Source organism: Nyctereutes procyonoides, unplaced genomic scaffold, assembly GCF_905146905.1.
Source record: "Nyctereutes procyonoides isolate TBG_1078 unplaced genomic scaffold, NYPRO_anot_genome, whole genome shotgun sequence".
Classification (NCBI taxonomy): domain Eukaryota; kingdom Metazoa; phylum Chordata; class Mammalia; order Carnivora; family Canidae; genus Nyctereutes; species Nyctereutes procyonoides.
Genome location: NW_026575042.1, coordinates 45,735,356 through 45,754,113, shown reverse-complemented (window position 1 = coordinate 45,754,113; position 18,758 = coordinate 45,735,356). Strand labels below are relative to the sequence as shown.

Genomic DNA, 18,758 nt, shown 5'->3' with positions numbered 1-18,758 from the left:
CTGTGCATGGTATAGACTCAAAGATTATGCTTATTAAATAAGGAGTGACCTAGATCATTTTAGCCAGGTATTATTTTCATCCACATTTCAAGATGAAAGAAACCCTCCTCCTCTCACGTATGACAAAATAATCACCTAAATCTCCCATTTGTACTTTTGTTATTAGATCGCTGCCAGTAATCAACGGTGGGGAAATAAGATATTAGTTCTCTCACTCTGGGGCACCTCGTGGCCAATTCATCTAGTTTTTAAAAAATAATAATTTGTTACCAAATGCAGTCAACTTTCTAAATACCCACAATTGTACCTCTTCCCACTCCTCAAGAAAGGGAGGGCAATCCAAGTTGGAAGAAGGTGAGAGAGAGCACAAGGAGGAGATAACTAGAATGGTCATCACTTGTGCCACTGAAGCTCAGATTGTGCTGGGCTTCGTATGTATGTGATGTAGTAAAATGTGGCATCAGCTAAGCGAAGAGACAGGGGAGGCCCAATTTGTCTAAGCTCCACCTTGCCCTCCGTCACAAGGCACTGAGCCATTTCAGAGATGTTCCCTGAGCCTCTCTTGCCCATACCCCACCCTGACTAGAGCCCTTCTAGGACTCCTGGCTCCAAGTTGTGCTGGGTGCTGTTGGAACATGGTTGTCCTGTACTGAGGTTGATTAGAGCTTCTCCAGGACTTACACCCACTGGTCTTCATTTCCTCCTGGGGAAAAATCTAAGCAACTGGTCCCCCCTCTTCGGGCACAGTCTGGTCTCCTCTCCTGCTCTCCAAAAACTTCCCTGCTTCCCCATCATTCTTCCCAGCGCATAGTTTTCCAGGCTCCTTTACCATCCTGGGTTCCGTCTTTTGGACCCAGTTTGGTTCACTGGTGGGTCTTGAATTGGATCCACTACGTTAAACTAGTATAAAATTCAGTCACAGTATTACCACTCCCAAGGTCACCTGTGGTTTTGCACTATTCATACGCAACTGGCTAGCATGAACCGTTGCTTCCCTTGGCTAGCAAGTGACAGGGCTAATTTCAAGGTTGAATTATAATATTATTATAATGATGGTAATTTTTAATTTCCTTTCTGCCCAGGGTATACATCAATATCTTGGGAGGTCAGTATTCAGATCCAGCTGGCAACAGATTAAGGGCTTGGAATTGGTCCAGTTCTGTTGCTTCCTCACCCTTTGTTTCATTTAAACCTGTCTTTCTGGCCTTGAACCATTACATTGGAGTTCGCATCTTAGAACAAGACAAGATTTCAGTCACTTTTCTAGCAATGGGCCAACAGGCAAGAATCAGTGTTGGGACCAAAGTGAAGGTAGGTGCATTTTTGAAAATAGTTAAAGGCATTTAGAATAATAAGAGTAAATGACTCTGGTCAGTGTTGTTATTGACAGATTAGCCTTGTGTGTAATGTACCGTCCACGAAAAGTTTCAGAATTCAATGAAAAAAAAACACACAGTGAAGATGTCATGTGGAATTGAGGCAAACTTTGTCGTTGTATTCTTCAGAAATTCCTTTTAGTTCAGATTTGGATCCAACTAAAATTTACTATTTACTTGGTGACCAAGTAGGCTACTTTGGGGGTTTGGTTTTAGGATTTTGTATTGTGTTTTTCCTTTGCCCTATAGCAGAAAGGCCTGGACTGAGTCAGGAGATCTGGGTTCTAACTATGTTCAAGACCAAGCATAAGTCCCACCTCCTCACAGATGCTTCCCAAACCTCCTAGCCCTTTGCCCAATCAGGGTCCATCATGGTCTTCCCTGGGGTGTCCATGAACCACCTCTGTCCCCACGCCTGCTGCTGGACCATGCTGCCCTACTTGCCTTTATGCCTGCCTTTCCTCCCGGATGGTGAGCTCCAGAAGGACAAAATCTCTGTCTTTCTGATTCCTCTGTCCCACCCAGGGTATGGCCTAGTGTACACTCTCAGTGACTGGCAATGGTTAAGAACATGGCCTTCAGGTTACAGGGACGTAGTTTCTTTGCCACTTAGCTAAGTGGGTGAACTTGAACTTCAGTTCCCTCATCTATAAGATGGGGATAATGATTCCTAGCAAACAGGTTGTTGTGAAGATTCACTGAGAATGCAAAGTGCTTAGCATGGTGCTTGGTACTAAGTACTCAGTAAATGATACCTCCATATATAGTTTGCCAGTTACATCTCAACAATGTTGAAATATATATATTGATATAGAAATAGATATAAATAGAGGCCCATGTAGCATATCTAGTGTGTGGCTCCAAACAAGTCCCTTAAACACTGAGGCCAATTGTTTTCATCAATCATTGAAGGAAGGGATTGCTCCAGATTTCAAAGGTGTTGTCAATCTCAAAAAACTCTACACTTTTAAGGTAATTGGAAATATGACCTCAATATTTAGCACACGCAGGAATAATATCTCATAAAGGCCAAATAAGGGACACCTGGGTGGCTCAGCTATTTGGCCCCTGCCTTGGGCCCAGGGCATGGTCCTAGAGTCCCAGGATCAAGTCCTGCATCAGGCTCCCTGCAGGGAGCCTGCTTCTCTCTCTGCCTCTCTATCTCTCTGTGTCTCTCATGAATAAATAAATAAAATCTTAAAAAACAAAAACAAAAACAAATAAAAGGGACACTTCAGAGTCAGCCGACAGAGAGTGAGGGTCTGCAATGTGCTCAGTGCTATTCCAGCCAATCTCATTCTTGGTCAGCCTGGCTACCGCAGTCAGCTGCTCAGGCTCCAGACAAGCTTCTTTATTTGTTAGAAATTTATAAGCTAGGCTTCTTTTGGTACATTACATTCATGGTAAATACATTCTTACCAAAAATGTAAAAAATGTTCTCCCTCTCCCCATCTCCCTCCTTAGAAACAAATTTTAATCAGAAAGAGAGCCATTTTGATGCAAAAAAAAAAAAAAAGGAATTTGATCTTAAAAGTTTTTCTAGGGCAGCCTGGTTGGCTCAGCAGTTTAGCGCCACCTTCAGCCCAGGGTGTGATCCTGGAGTCCCGGGATCGAGTCCCGCATCAGGCTCCCTGCACGGACCCTACTTCTCCCTCTGCCTGTGTCTCTGCCTCTCTCTCTGTGTCTTCATGAATAAATAAATAAAATTTAAAAAAATAACTTTTTTTTATTTCTCACTGTCCTCATGATCACCCTTTCTTTAGGTTTTTAAAAAATTACAAAAGGTGACATACATGTTCAATACCTTCTCATATTTGAAGATTCAAATAATAGAGAAATAGAGTAAAAAATAGAGATTCCTCTTTATCCTTTCATCTATTCTAACCTGTTTCTCAAAGTCAATCACAACCCAAAATTTGGTGTGTATTTCTCTTTTCAGTGTATTTATAAATTATTGACACACATCTTTTTTTTTAAATAAACATTGGATGGTATTGCTTGTATTGTTGGGAGGATTCTATTTGTTTTTGTTTTCCACTTATGGATTATTAAAGGTCTTTCCTCATCCACATTTCCAAGCATATTTGCCTATTTGATTTTTAATTGCTCCATAACATTTCATATGCACTATAGTTAATTTATGCTACACAGAGTGGCCTCCAGTGGCACTGGCCAGTTGTTCACTTTCCCCTCCTGAAAGCATCTCTTGCCTTGCTTCCAGGACACTGTTCTCCCTTGATTTTCCTTCCACCTCAGCAACTGTTTCTTCTCATTTTTCTTTGCTGACTCTTTCTACCTCCCTATTTTCTAAATATTGAGGGGCTCCAGGCCTCCTGTGGGGGCTCATACTCATCTCCCTCGGTGAATCACTCCCTGGGGGGGGGGGTCTCATGGAGTCTCCTGTCTTTAAATACCACCTACAATGTTGATAACCCTTTCATTTTATCTCCCATGAACTTTTCACCTGTACATCTCAGATTCCAATCCTGCATCTCCGTTTGGGAGATAAAAGTTTAGCAAAATTACCTGCTCCACCCTCAGTCTTCACTTCAGACAAAGACAACTGCATTGTTTCAGTAGCTCGGGCCACTTTGGAGCAGTCCTCCCCCTCTCGGTGTCACAGCCTCACATCTGTCCCCTGCCAGTCCTCCAAGCCTCACCTCATATATGCCTGGTCTCAACCCTTCTCACATCCTCTGATGCCACCCCTCCTGTCTGCCTTTTGGGCCTGGTCCATCTCTTGTTTATATCATTACAGTTGCTTCTAATGAGTCTCCCTGCTTCTGGTCTTTTGAGCCTGCTGATCAAAGTCTTTCCTATTTCCTAGAGCCATTATTGATTCATTCCCTTAAAATATTTTCTGTCATTTTATGGAATTTGGGATTGAAGGGAAGGTAAAAATTCCAGGGTTATTTGTTATTCATCCATCTGATACCCCCCCCATGCCCGCCCTGCTACACACACACCTACCTTCTGATGCAAGGAGGGTTGAAACTGCTGTGTGTTCTTATGTCTCTTGCAGGTAAGTGGTTACTCTCTTTGCATTTAGCTCACCCCACTGAGGCCAAACACCCCTCCTAGGCTGGTCCTTCATCTGCATATGGGAAACACAGGCAAGAGTGTCCTGAGAGATCCATTCCCCTTCTTGCAGCTGCAAGGAGACATCAACCTAAATCACCAAAGGCTGTGAGGAAGGGGAAGAGCAGAGGCTGAGGGAGGGTCATGGAGAGGTCAGTGCGGAAGGCTTCCTGGAGGTAGGGGCACATTTTAGAAGGGAAGGAGTTTTAGCCATTCCGGTCTCTCCTGAACACTCAACTCTGGTGCTACCTTCTGTGAGGAAGGTTGTCTGCTTGGTGCCTTCATAGCCTCTAGGCCAGCCCTGACCAAGCTCTCCCCACTGGGCAGCTCCCAGGGGAGGGACTGTGTTTGCTGTATCTTGGTGCCCCCCCCCCCCAGTATATGCTGGTAAATGTCTTGACTATACTGTAAGCATTTGAAAGTATCCAAATTCTATGTGACCGGCCTGCTCCCGCCTCCCACCTTCCACAGGTGGTCTCTGAGCTTCCCTTCTCTTTCTCTTTGCTGAAAAGCTACCTAACCCTGAGGAGATTCCAGTTCTCCGATACCTGAATGAGGATGACCTGCTGCTACTGGCCAATTTAATCAAGATTCGACGCCTGTTTCACAAACTTGAAGGATGCGCAAGTTTCCCCTCCAGCCAGGTTTGGGAAAAATTAAAGCAACCTTCCTACCTTTCTTCACTTTCTCTAAAACTAATTGCCCTTTGTCACAATTCCGGTGTAAGGAAAGACACCATGAAAACAATATCAGCTATAATAAATGAAAACGCTTAACAAACGATGGGGCCTTCATGTGTTTTGTTATTTTGGGAGGGGGTGTGAGGCATTTAGAGAAAAGTGTAATGACCAAGGAAGTACCAAGAAATATGCTTTCTTACAAATGTAGAACACATCCTGAGTCATCACTAGCTTACACTCGCAGTCAGAAAACTAAACAACTCACTTCTGGGACTCTTTGCATTTAGCTCACCCCACTGAGGCCAATGAGCAAATCAGCACAAGTGTCCATTATCAGAGTTCTAGCAGGAAAACAGCAGAGGGGATTAGATAATCAGATAAATCTTTCACCTTTTAAAACCAACTTTACTAAAAAAACAAACAAAAAAAAACATCTTTACTTTAAAAATTATAATTACATGTAATATAGAAATTAATGTTGCCTCTTTAAAAATATTAAAAGTAAAAATATTTCCAAGTGAAAAAATATATCTATATCTATTAATCTATCAGGGTCATATTTCAAGGCAGTTTTATTTACTTAACAGTTTGGCTTGTTAAAAGTGACAATAAGGGTATGTCTTATTTTGAAAATCTATATAGATGAAAAGCAGATTCTGGTGTGCCATAGGTTTTATTTATTAATGTCTGCTTTTCCATATGTCTGTTTTAGGTAATCTCAGTTCTGTATAATCCACTCTGTTAATTCATGCATTGTTGTTTTTTCCCCCCACAATAACAAGTTCTTCAAAAAAAAATTAAGTGCATACATATATGCACTTTAATATAACTGGTAAGTAAAGAGAGTATAACTCTTTGCTCTAGATAGTGTTGGCAGCAAAGCCCTGCTGGTATCAAGATGTCAAAAACACATCCAGTGTATTAGACTGTGCAAACTTTTTAAGGTATATGAGCCAAATATTTTAAAGTACATTTCACTGGTGGCCTTTGCTGCTAACAAAAGTAATACTCATTGTGGAAAATGTAGGATATTACAGAAAAGTATAAAATATAAAGATTTTTAAAGTACTCATAACCCCCACCACAGGGAGCTAGCCATCTTTAATTGTGCTCTGTTTCTTTCTAGTCTCTTATCTGTATTTGTGTATGGATATGTTTTTGAAAAAGAATTTTTTTCCAAGCAGGGAAATAAGTCATTGCCAACACAAATTTTGAAAACTAAGAAGAAAACTAAATTTCTACTTCCTAAAGAGACTCATAGAAAATTAAGCTCTATTAAGTAGAAAGTTACCAAATAAGCCAAATAAATGCCCATTATTTCTCAGTAAAGAAATAAATACCTTCTGGAACTGTTAGTTTTCCATTTTTGCTGGTAAATTTACTACCAGTTTATAAAAAATGAATGAATAAATAAAGCAAAATCGTTTAGAGTCTAAGGTTTAACGGAGGTACTAAATAAAATTGATAATATTTGGGATGCCAATCACATATTTGGAGGCAAATGCTATACTTTAATAATAATTTTTTTTTAAACACAGAAATGCACTGTGCTTTTCCCCAGCTATGTTAGATAATACACAAAGGATGACTTAAAAATGTTTTTTACCTCAGGGGTGCCTGGGTGGCTCAGTTGGTTAAGGGTCTGCCTTCAGCTCAGGTCATGATCTCCAGGTCCTGGGATGGAACCCCACATCAAGCTCCCTGCTCAGTGGGGAGTTTGCTTCTCCCTCTCCCTCTGCTGCTCAAGCTCTCTCTCTTTCTCTCTCTCTCTCAAATAATAAAATCTTAAGGAAAAAAACATTTTTTTCTTCAAACTAAGTAATTTATTATGATCATTCTATTGTTTCATTTTCCTATGAGACAACAAATATTACATATGTATATATTTTGGGCTCTACCTTATTCCAGAAACAATGCAAGGAATCTTTTAGGAATATACTCAATAGAGAAGAATAAAATAATTTTAAAGCATGTAAATATGATTGAGGCAATATGAAATGAGTTATATTGTTTCAAAAACACCCCCCCTCCCCCTGCTTTCTTGCTAAACTTGGAACAAGACCATCTATAATGAAAAGATAACTCTCCTCAAGTTACACATTTCCTTGGAGGGAATGTCTTATCAGGTATTACACTTGATCTTAGCTAAAAGGCTGAGAAGCGATGGGGAGTGTCTTATCAGTTTTTCCCCTATGACACAGAGTGAGATCCAGGAATTAGGAATACCCTGATTGGAGCCAAACTGGTGAATCAAAAGCAGGTGATAAAAAGACTATATGTGTGTCCACAGCCAGAAAGAGAACCACTGGAGTTTCTCTGTTATGCCTCGTGGTGGCCCAGCGGTAGACAATGCACAGAGGAGCCCAGGTGTGAAACAACGCTGCTATTCACACCCACTGCTCTACAGGGCTAGCACTGGGAAATGAAAATGATAGTGTAACATCCACCCAGATTCTTTCAGAGATGATACTCTCCATTGAGTCATTTTCTGAATATCCCAGACACTCTCTCTGTGTGAAATTATTAAGCAAAGTGACAACACAATGGGACAATAATCAGCCTCTTGCTCCCTTGTTCATGTGAAAACATATAAACACCTGACAAATGTCGAATGAATGAACAAACTGAAATCTCTACCAGGGACACACATGGGCATGAAGTGGAATTCCGGGTGCGTTACTTCCAGCCATGCTTCATGTGGTGGTTGGAGGTCAGATTAACAGTGCCCCATGCAAAGTCTAGTTCTTACCTCAACTGTTTGTGCAGAACCTGGTTTTCTTTTTTTTTCTTTTCTTTCTTTCTTTTTTTTTTTTTTTTTTTTTGAGAACCTGGTTTTCTCTGGAGCTGAGTTGCTACCGCCTACAAATTTCTGTCAGACACAGCTGGTACTCTCTGCATAAATCAAATGTATTAATAAGCCAGATTTTCATTCCAGGTCTAGAATTCACCCCATCTGCTTAATACATATTTATTAAATGACTACTTTGTGCCAAGCACTGATGATACAAAGCTTACAATCATAGTTCCCTCTCCTCAGGGAGAAAGAGACCATGACAAAACAATAGGCGAGTGCAGTGATTAGAAGTAGGACAGGAAGTACCCAAAAGAGACCACCTGTCCCAGCCCAGGAGCTAGGTGTCATGAGGGGTGGAGGGCACAAAGGTGAGCAAATCAACTGATCGATCTCAGAATAATCATGGTATTGTCTCCCAGAAGCAACAAGTAATCCTTTAGTAAAATCAGCTGGATGCAGGAATCACAAGTGATTCAAATGATGCCCACAAAGTCACCGCTGCCCAGACAATGAGTAAATGAATATACACTCAGCACCTTGAGGAGTCTTCCACACCACCAGTTAGTAAGGAAGGGGCAGAGATGAGTCAGGGAAACCTCGTCCTTTACCAAGCATTTATGGAAGCGACAATGACCTCCAGAAAGATGGAGAGAGAAGGGTGGGAATCATCTGTTCTGGGCATTGTGGGTAGAGGGGAATTGCCTGACTTCAGTCCAAAGAGAATGGTTCAACTGTGGGTAGAGTCAATGGGTGAGATCTTGGGATATCTCAGAGGGAAATAGGCAGACACCACGGGGTGTCTGTATAGGATTCTATCAAGCTCTTTTACATTCATCCTCATCTATACATTACTGGTCAGCAGAATGCTGGGACAGTAAATGTGGGAGAAGTGCTAGGAAAGGGTAACAAGTTACCAAGTGGAGAAGGCATCGAGGTGTACATTCGTTCACTCAATAAAAAAATTGGTACATGTCAGGCGTTGTATGTGGCCCTCAAAGGATTTACATTCCAGTGAGAGAAACAAAGTAAATCATTTCAAATTGAGATTAACACAATGGGGGGGGGACCACCCAGTAATGTAAATGACAACTATGGGGTAAGCAGGAAGATAAATAGCAAGACTACTTTATATTTTGTGGTCAGAGAAGGTCTCTCCGATGGGGCTGCTATACAATGGTCAAGAAGAAACCAGTAATGCAATGAGCTGGGACGAGAGTGTTCTAGGCAGAGACAACATCCAGTTCTGAGGTGGGAATGAGTTTGCATGTTCTTTTTAAAAAAAAAAAAAAAAGATTTTATTCATCCACTCATGACAGACAGAGAGAGAGAGAGGCAGAGACACAGGCAGAGGGAGAAGCAGGCTCCACGTAGGGAGCCGGACGCGGGACTCGATCCCGGGTCTCCAGGATCACACCCCATGCTGACGGCGGTGCTAAACCGCTGAGCCACCGGGCCACCCCAACTTTGCATGTTCTAGTAATAGAAGGAAAGCCACCCTAAGTGAGGTGAGGCTGGAGAAGCTGGCCAGGTAAGAGGAAGCCAGGTAAGGCAGTGCTGCGCGTGTCATGGTAAGGAATTTGGATTTTATTCCACAGACATTTGTCCTTTTCCTTAAAGGGCTTCAATTTCCAGTCTGCGGAGTTGATCCAACCACTCGCAGCTCTTCTGTGCGAGTCACCGCGCACTTCTTCTCTGTTCCATCCAGTAATGACAGCTGAGAGAGCAAGGATGAAAAGCTATGGGAATGCTCAAATACCTTTGGAGAAAATGTAAATTGTCAGCATCACTTTGGACAGCGATCTACACTCTCTAGGAAAGATGAGGATGTGTACACCCAATACATGGAAGTTTCAACCCTACACAGATACATCCCAGAGAAAAACACATTTACAAAAGAGACAAAAACAAGCTTGGGCACTGCAGCATTGTTTGTAATAGCAAAACAAATTTTCCATCGACAGAAGAACAGGTAAATTGTGGGATATTATGGACTGTTTGTGTTCCTCCAAAACGCACAGGTTGAAATCTAATCCCCAAGGTGGTGGTATCTGGAGGTGGGGTCTTTGGGAGATTATTAGGTCATAAAGGCAGAGCCCTTTAGAATGGGAATAGTACCCTGATAAGAAGAACCCAGAGTCAACTCATGCTCTTTCCTCCATGTAAGGATAAAAGGAGAAGTCAATCTGTAGCCAAGAGGAAGGCTTTCACCAGAACCCAACCATACCCTACACCCTGATCACAGACTTTGGGCTTCCAGAACTTTGAGAAATACATTCATGTTGTTTATAAGCTCCCAAGTCTGTGGTGTTTTGTTTCAGCAATCCAAACTAAGACGTGGAATTCCACACAGTGGAATTTCATACAACAGTGAAAATGAATGAACCAGAACTATCTGAATCAATATAAACAACCCTCCAAAACAGTCTCACTTGGAAGGAAAAAAATCAAAAGGGAAGAGGAATACCTTTAATATTATTCTATTTATATGAAGTCTTAAAACATGCAAAACCATCCCACCTATTATTTAGCTAGACACATCTATGTAGAAAAAGCATAAATAAAGCCGTGGGTGGCTCAGGTCAGGGCGTGGTCCCAGGGTCCTGGGATCAAGTCCCACAATGGACTCCCTGCGGGGAGCCTGCTTCTCCCTCTGCCTGTGTCTCTCCCTCTCTCTCTGTGTCTCTCATGAATAAATAAATAAAATCAAGAAAGAAAGAAAGAAAAGAAAGAAAGAAAGAAAGAAAGAAAGAAAGAAAGAAAGAAAGAAAGAAAGAAAGAAAGAAAGAAAAAGAAAGAAAGAAGAAAGACAGGCATAGGAATGATACATGTCAGGTTTCAGGCTGGTGCTCACCACTGGAGGCATGTGATGGGGAGAGCTATGCAGGAGCGTTGATTATCTCTCTAGCAAAGTGTTAAGTTCATGCGCTTTCATTAATTACTCTTTATATATAGTTAATATCCAAAATTAGTCTTTTTTCTTTTTTAAAAGGCTAGCCAGAAATAAGTGAACAAACACAGAAGACATTTGAAGCAATTTTTTAGGAGAAGCAACAGTTCTTTGAATCAGCAAAAGTTTTAACTGGATTCTTGAAATTAGAGCAGGGCATCAGACCATGTAAGCCAGAACTTAGAAATTTCTTCTTCCCTCATCCAAGGAATAAGTGAAATTCCTTTAATACAAATGATATTCTTGTTTTTTAACTCTACATAATTCACCAGAGATAGAGACCAGATTCAGAGCTTAACATGAACAATTTAGACGTTTTCTATTCAGGGTCATTCAATTCATCGATTATCTGGAATGTACACAGGGAATATCTTTCTATCTAAAAAGATGTGCACATTTTCCCGTGTCCACACTGACTCCTTTCCCCATTGCCAAAATAGGCAGGGATACTACACACTTCCATACTTCCAAACTTTGAAATCTATTCACTGTAGCATTCAAAAGAGATGGGGCTGGGGGAATCTCATTCCTAATTCCATAAAATCAAGTGATGTTTCATGAACTCCTCTGTGGTCAATAGGTAATTTGATGGTTTTTGAATAATTCTACAAAATAAGAGCTAGGAAACCAGATAAACTAATCCTCTGTCATACTCATAAATTGATCCCAGGTTAAATCTCACACAAGCCTGCAAATTCCCAACAACCAGACAGACTGGAAGATGGTTAAGTGACTTACTTAGGTCTCACAGATAACCAGGCCCTGGAACTAGAAGGTGAGCCCTGGTCTTCAGCCCTGATCCAATGTTCTTCTTCTGGTTTCTCACCTGGAAGCTCTTTGCCCAGAGCCAGAGCCCCAAGAACCACGTGCTAAAGTGGAAATCATCAGTTAGACAATCCAGGGGCGAGTCCCACCTCCCCACCAACTAGCTCTGTGCCGTTGGTCTAGTTACTTAACCTCCGAGAGCCTCAGTTCTCTCAGCTGTAAACTGAAAAAGATAAAATTGACTTCACAGAGGTAGTGACTTACAGGTAGGGTGTCCCGCCTGCAGCAAGCTGTGCTCAGTGAAGGCAGAGACAGAGACACAGCAAAGCCTGTGCGTGGATCCCAGCAACCCATTCACAGTCCTTCCCATGCCAGGAAATGACCTCACCTCTCTCCCGAGGACCAAAAGAATTAGAAATAGATCACAGACTTAGGTTAGGTAATTTAAAAGTACTAATAGGAATGAAAGCTAATTTCAGAAGAGAATGATTATTACTATTTTAAAAAGTTATATTAAAGGCAGCCCTGGTGGCCCAACGGTTTGGTGTCGCCTTCGGCCCGGGGCCCAATCCTGGAGTCCCGGGATCGAGTCCCACGTCGGGCTTCCTGCACGGGGCCTGTTTCTCCCTCTGCCTGTGTCTCTGCCTCTCATTTTCTCTCTCTGAGTCTGTCATGAATAAATAAAATCTTAAAAAAACAAAAACAAAAACGTGTACCAGTAAGTATTAACAATAGTGAAAGTAACTTTGTACCATACAAACACATTGGCTTCTCTGTTACCCACAGATCGCAGATAGAAAGTGCTAGATCACACATACCCCCACAATTCTGTAAGTGCTCATTTAAGTTGCTGCCTTGCTTATTGTTTATCAATCCTAAAACAGATGAAGTTCTAGAGTATGGATCTGTTTCTGCTTCACTGAACTACAAAGACAAGGCCCAGACCAGTAACGTTCAAACTTTCCCCTTCTCATGCCCTTAAAAAATGTTTCTAATGTATGCTCTCCCTTGCATATTTTTCATTTGAATCTATAAGGATTCATAAGTTTAAGTGGTTGTGAAGAATGTTATTTCTAAGGCACTGTGAATCTTGATATTTTGAAATAAAACATCGCTTTCTAAAATGAATTCAGTGGAATCCAAATGCTACCCACCTTAATGTAATAGGACACCCACCTCTATCCATTAAAAAATAGATGAACTAGCTCTTCTTTAACATACCACCAGTTTGAAGATCATTGTTCTTCCCACTTTGGTATATATTTTAAAAGTTTCACATAATAAGTAAAAACAAAAACAAAAACAAAAAAAAACAAAACAAAAACCACCTCATACAACATATAAGTATATGTACATATATTTTATATTAATATATGTGCATTTTTTTAGAGACACATATGCACAAAATCAGATGGCCTGGTTCCACCACTAGATTCTAAATTTAAATTGGTCTGGCATGTAGATGGGCCTCGGTACTTTTTTAAAGCTTCCCAGCTGATTCTACAGAGCAACCAAGGTTGATAAAGACTGGATTAGGGCTAAAATCAGGGAGAAAACACATTTCCCTAAAAGCATCAGGATCAGCACAAACTCCTGCCTACCCTGGGACTAGCCCAGTGGCAGTGGGCCTATTACTTGTGTTCTTTTCCTTTTTGCTGGAAAGAAAAATCACCACCTCTGCTCTGAAGAACTCTGGAACACAGTGGTCATCTGGGCACTCAGGGGCAGTGAAGGGTTCTTTTTGGTAAAACATACTGCCTCATGCAGAGATCAAGCTGACAACTTCAGACGCAAAGGAAATGTGTGTGTGTGTTTGTTTAATCAACTGTTTTTAAAGAATCAATACATCCATTTCAAGCGTAGCACTACTCCATCATCTGCTGTATTGCAGGGCTTCGTCTGCCTCTATAAGCAATGTATCTTGTGTTTCACTGACTGCTTTAAAGATTTTTCCCTTTATTACTGATTTCCAGAAGGTAGAAAAGCAATAGGAAAAAAAAATCATTGAAACCAAAATTTGGTTCTTTGAAAAGATGAACAAAATCGACAAAACTTTAGCTAGAACAGCCAAAGAGAGAAGACTCAAATCACTTCAAACAGGAATAAAAGAGGATGTTTACCAAACTTATGTAAATAAAAAGGATTATAAGGGAAAATGAGGAATAGATGTATGTTGACACATCAGATAATTTAAATGAAATGGAGAAATTGCCAGGAATACACAAAATACTGAAACAGTCATAAAATGAAATGGAAAATGTGACTTGGTCTGTAATAAGTAAAGAGATAAAACTGGTAATTTTTAAATTTCCACAACGAAAATCTCCACCCCAAGGAAAAGATAGCATCACTGGGGACTTTTGCCAAACATTCAGAGAAGAATTATTATGAATTCTTCACAAGTTGTTCCAGAAAATAGATGAGGAATAGACACATCCTAAACCATTTTATGAGGCCAGTATTAACCCGATTACAAATCAGACAAAACTAGCACAAGAACAGCAACTAGAGATCTATATTGCTTGTGAACAGATATGTAAACATTCTCAATAAATGCTAGCAAACCAAATCTACAACATATAGAAAAGATTATACACCATGACCAAGTGAAATTTGTTCCAGAAATGTAGGGCTGGCTTAATATCTGAAAATTAGTATAACAGACAATAATACAGAGTAAAGGGGAGAAAATATGATCATTTCAATAAATGCAGAAAAAGCAGAGAACTTCCTCACCCGTACAGAGGACATCCTCTGGAAACTTCAAAGCTAGCATCAGGCTTAAAGGTGAAAAACTGGGTGCTTTCCACCAAGATCAGAACAGGTAAGGATATCTGCTCTGATCTGATTATCATTGTATGAGAGGTTCTGGTCAGGGCAAGAAAAAGAAAAAGCATCCAGATCAAAAAAGAAAAAAGTAAAACTATCTCTGTTTGCAGATGGGGTGATCTTACATATAGAAAACCCAAAGTAGTCCACACATACACACAAATATTAGGATGAATAAACAAGTTCAGCAAAGTTACAGAACATAAGATTAATGTACAAAAATAAGTTGTATTTCTCTACACGCTAGCAATGAACATTCTGAAATGAAATTAAGGAAACAGTTCCATTTATGATATCACCAAAAAATAAAATATCTAGTTACAATTTTAAGAAAAGAAGCCAAGACTCATACACTAAAAGTTACAAAACATTGTTTAAAGAAATTAAAGACCTAAGTAAATGGAATGTCACCCATGTTCAGGGATCAGAAGACTTAATATTGTTAGGACAGCAATACTCACCAACCTGATACACAGATTAATATAATTTCCTTTTTTTAAAAAAGATTCTATTTATTTATTCATGAGAGACACAGAGAGAGAGGCAGAGACATAGGCAGAGGGAGAAGCAGGCTCCACACAAGGAGTCCGACTTGGGACTCGATCCCAGGACCCTAGGATTACAACCCGAGCCCAAGGCAGATGCTCAACCACTGAGCCACCCAGGCACCCTGGATTGACATAATTTCTATCTAAATCCTGTTTTTTTTGCAGAAATTGGCACACTGATCCTAAAATTCATGTGGAAATGCCAGGGACCCAGAATACCCCAAGCAATTTTGAAAAGGCAGAATAAAGTTGGAAGATTCATACATCCCTATTTTAAAACTTACTACAGGGGCACTTGGGTGGCTCAGTCAGTTAAGTGTCCAACTCTTGATTTCTGCTAGGGTCATGATCTCAGAGTGGAGAGATCAAGCCCCCCCTAAGAGCCCTGCAACAGGCTCCATGCTCAGCAGGGAGTCTGCTGGAGAGTCTTTCTCCCTCTACCCCTCCCCTCGCTCTTGCTGTCTCAAAATAAATAAGTAAATCTTAAAAAAAAAAAAAAACTTACTACAAAACTACAGTGATCAAGATAGTGTCATCCTGGCATAAGGCTAGACATATGGATCAATGGAATAGAATTGAGAATCCATATATAAATCCTCACATCTATACTCAATTGATTTTTGAGAAGGTGACAGCACAATTCAACAAGGAAACAATAGTCTTTTCAACAAATGGCCTCGGATGACTGGATACTCACATGCAAAAGACAAAATTGAGCCCCCCTCCTCCTACCATATATAAAAATTAATGCAAAATGAATCAGAGACCTAACTGTAAGAACTAAAACTATAAAACCATTACAAGAAAACATAAGCATAAATCTCAATGACCTTGAATTAGGCAATGGTTTTTCAGATATGATACCAAAAGAAAAAGTGACACCAACTCATCAATATTAAAATTTGTATGCTTCAAAAGACACAAGAAAGTAAAAAGACAACCTGCAGAATGGGAGAAAATATCTGCAAATCATATATGTAACAAAAATCTAGTGTGTAGAATATATAAAGAACTCTTACAACTCATAAATAAGACAAATAACCCAATTAAAAATGGGCAAAAGGCCTGAATAGACATTTCTCCAAGGAAGATATACAAAAGGCCAAGAACTACCTGAAAAGACCCATATCATTTACTCTAAAGAAAAAAAAAACGCAAATAAAGCCCACAATGAAATACATCATAACCACAAGGATGGCTATAATAAGAAAATGAGAAGAGAGAACAAGGGTTGGCAAGGAGGTAGAGAAATTGGAATACTCACACAATGATGCTGGGAATGTACAGTGTCTTTGCAAAACAGTGTGGCAGTTCCTCGAAATACTAAACATAAAGCTTCCAAATGGCCTGGTAACTCCACTCCCAAAGAAGCACCCAAATGTCCGTCAACTGATGCAACAGAATGTGGTATATCCATACAAGGGGATATTATTCAGCAATACAAAGAAATGAAGTACTGACCACATGCTAAAACATGGATGAACCTTGAAAATATTAGGCTAAATGAAAGAAACCAGTCCCACAAGACCACATATTATAGGATTTCATTTATAAGAATTGTCCAAGATTAGCATATCTATAGAGACAGAACACGGATTCGTGGTTGCCTCGGGCTAGAAGATGCTAGAAAAGGCAGAAGATGGCCAATGGGCATAGGCTTTTTGGTTGAGGAATTAAAATACTCTAAAACTGACTGTGATTGCAGGGGTTTGTTTTAGGGAGGGCAAAAATGATCCAAAATTAGGTTGAAGTTAATAGTTGCACAAGCCTGTAAATACACCTCAAATTATATATTTATTTATTTTAAAGATTTATTTATTTATTCATGAGAGACACAGACTGAGAGAGAGAGAGGCAGAGACACAGGCAGAGGGAGAAGCAGGCTCCTTGCAGGGAGCCTGATGCAGAACTTGATCCTGGACCCCAGGATCATGACCTGAGCCCACAACCTGAGCCGAAGGCAGGTGCCCAACCGCTGAGCTACTCAGGTGTCCCAAATCGTATAGTTTAAATGAGTAAATTGTATGGCAGGTTGAATTATATTTCAATAAAACTTAAAATTTGGGGAGGAACATTTTTCACCACTATTTCAATTTTTTTTCTTCCCCCTACCTGAGATCCTAGTTACTCAAAACTTAGGTCTCATAATATTGTCCCACAGGTCACTGATGCTCTGTTAATTTTTTCAGTCTTTGGTCTCTTCCTTCAGTTTAGTTCCTTTTGCCATGTTTTCAAGTTCACCAATCTTTCCATCAGTGTTTAATCTTCTTTTAAGCTCCTCCAGTGAATTACTCATGCAAGATATTGCATTGTCTCACTACCAGAAATTCCATTTGTTTTTTTTTAAACATTCAACTTCTCTCATTATTGTATTCGTTTTTAAATATTTGAACATATGTATAAAGACTATTAAAATCTTTGCTAATTCCATCATTTTAGTCCTTTCTGAGTGGTTTCTATTTATTGGTTTTTCAACTGGCTATGACCCACATTTTTCCTTCTTTTCTCGTGCAGTAATTTCTTACTAAATCAACATTGCAAGCTCTATATTGGGGAGTGTTAAATTTTGTTGTTTCTTTTACTGGGGGTTAAGAGTGTTTTGTGAGGCAGTTCGGTTAATTTTGAATCATGTTAAGCCTTTTAAGGTTTATTAAGCTCATAGGTGCGAGCTGAGGGCAGTCTTTACTCTGGGCTAGTTTGGCCCTCTTGCCAAGGTGTGACCCTTCTGGGGTCTTGACTGAATGCCCTGTAAGTCCATTCTGGCAGCTCAAAACATGAATGTTTCCCAGTCCTTTTGAGCTCTAGTAATTGTTCAGCCTACAACTCCCTGTTCTTTTTGCAACCTTCTGGGATTTCAGCAACACTCAAGGGAGCTCCTACAGAGACTTCTGGGGTCTTTCTTCACATAGCTCCGATCTCTGTGGTTTCTGCCCTAAAATTCTAGCCACCTCCTCGAACGCCAATCTGCATTCCCTGCTTGGTAAAATGACACGCTCTGCCTGAGATCTCTGCACCTTGGTCTGGAAAGTGTCCCTGTTATGGACTGAACTGTGTTCCCTCCAATATGTTGAAGCCCTAACCCTCCGTGTGACTGTATTTAGAGATGGGCCCTTTAGTAAGGTAACTAAATGAGCTCAGAAGAATGGGGCCCTAATCCCGTAGGACTGGGGTCCTTATACGAAGAGACACCAGGGTTCTTTCTCTCTCCGTGTGGGCACAGAAAAAAAGTCACGTTGAGGACACAGTAAGAAGACAGTCATCCACAGGCCAGAAAGGCCTCCCTAGTAACCAACCCTGATCTCACCCTGGTTTTGGACTTCTGGTTTTCAGAACTATGAAATCATAAACTTCAGTTGTTTAATCCACCCAGTCTATGGCATTTTGTTAAAGCAGCCCGAGCCAATACAGCCTCCAAGAGAAAGCCTGGACCACTGTATGCAGTTCCATGTTATATTCCTCTTAGGGATCAAAGTCCTGCACTATCTGCTGTCCAATTTCTGAAAACAGTCACTTCACATATTTCATCTACTTCTAGTTTATTCAGGAAGGCTAGTTCAGTCCCAGTTAACCCATAATGGCCAGAAACATGAGTCCCTTTGCAACATGTTTTATTATCTTTTAATTAAATGATTTTCAAAAATCACTGAGAAGAGGAAAAGATGGAGAGTTACAACCCCAACATGAGGGACACTTAAGATGTCTTGTTACCACTTGCTATTCTCTATGAAAAAAAAACAAGTA

The 18,758-nt window shown here is 40.4% G+C and overlaps 1 protein-coding gene across 1 annotated transcript in view; it reads left to right on the top strand.

Annotated features, from left to right (window-relative positions):
• Window positions 1-5,230, top strand: part of ERICH6 (glutamate rich 6) — a 31,009-nt gene extending 25,779 nt beyond the window's left edge. Inside the window, exons 15-16 of the mRNA XM_055321051.1 lie at window positions 1,083-1,311; window positions 4,967-5,230. Coding sequence (XP_055177026.1) covers window positions 1,083-1,311; window positions 4,967-5,230 — 493 coding nt within the window. The remainder of the gene's footprint in view (window positions 1-1,082; window positions 1,312-4,966) is intronic.
• The last annotated feature ends 13,528 nt before the right edge of the window (window positions 5,231-18,758 follow it).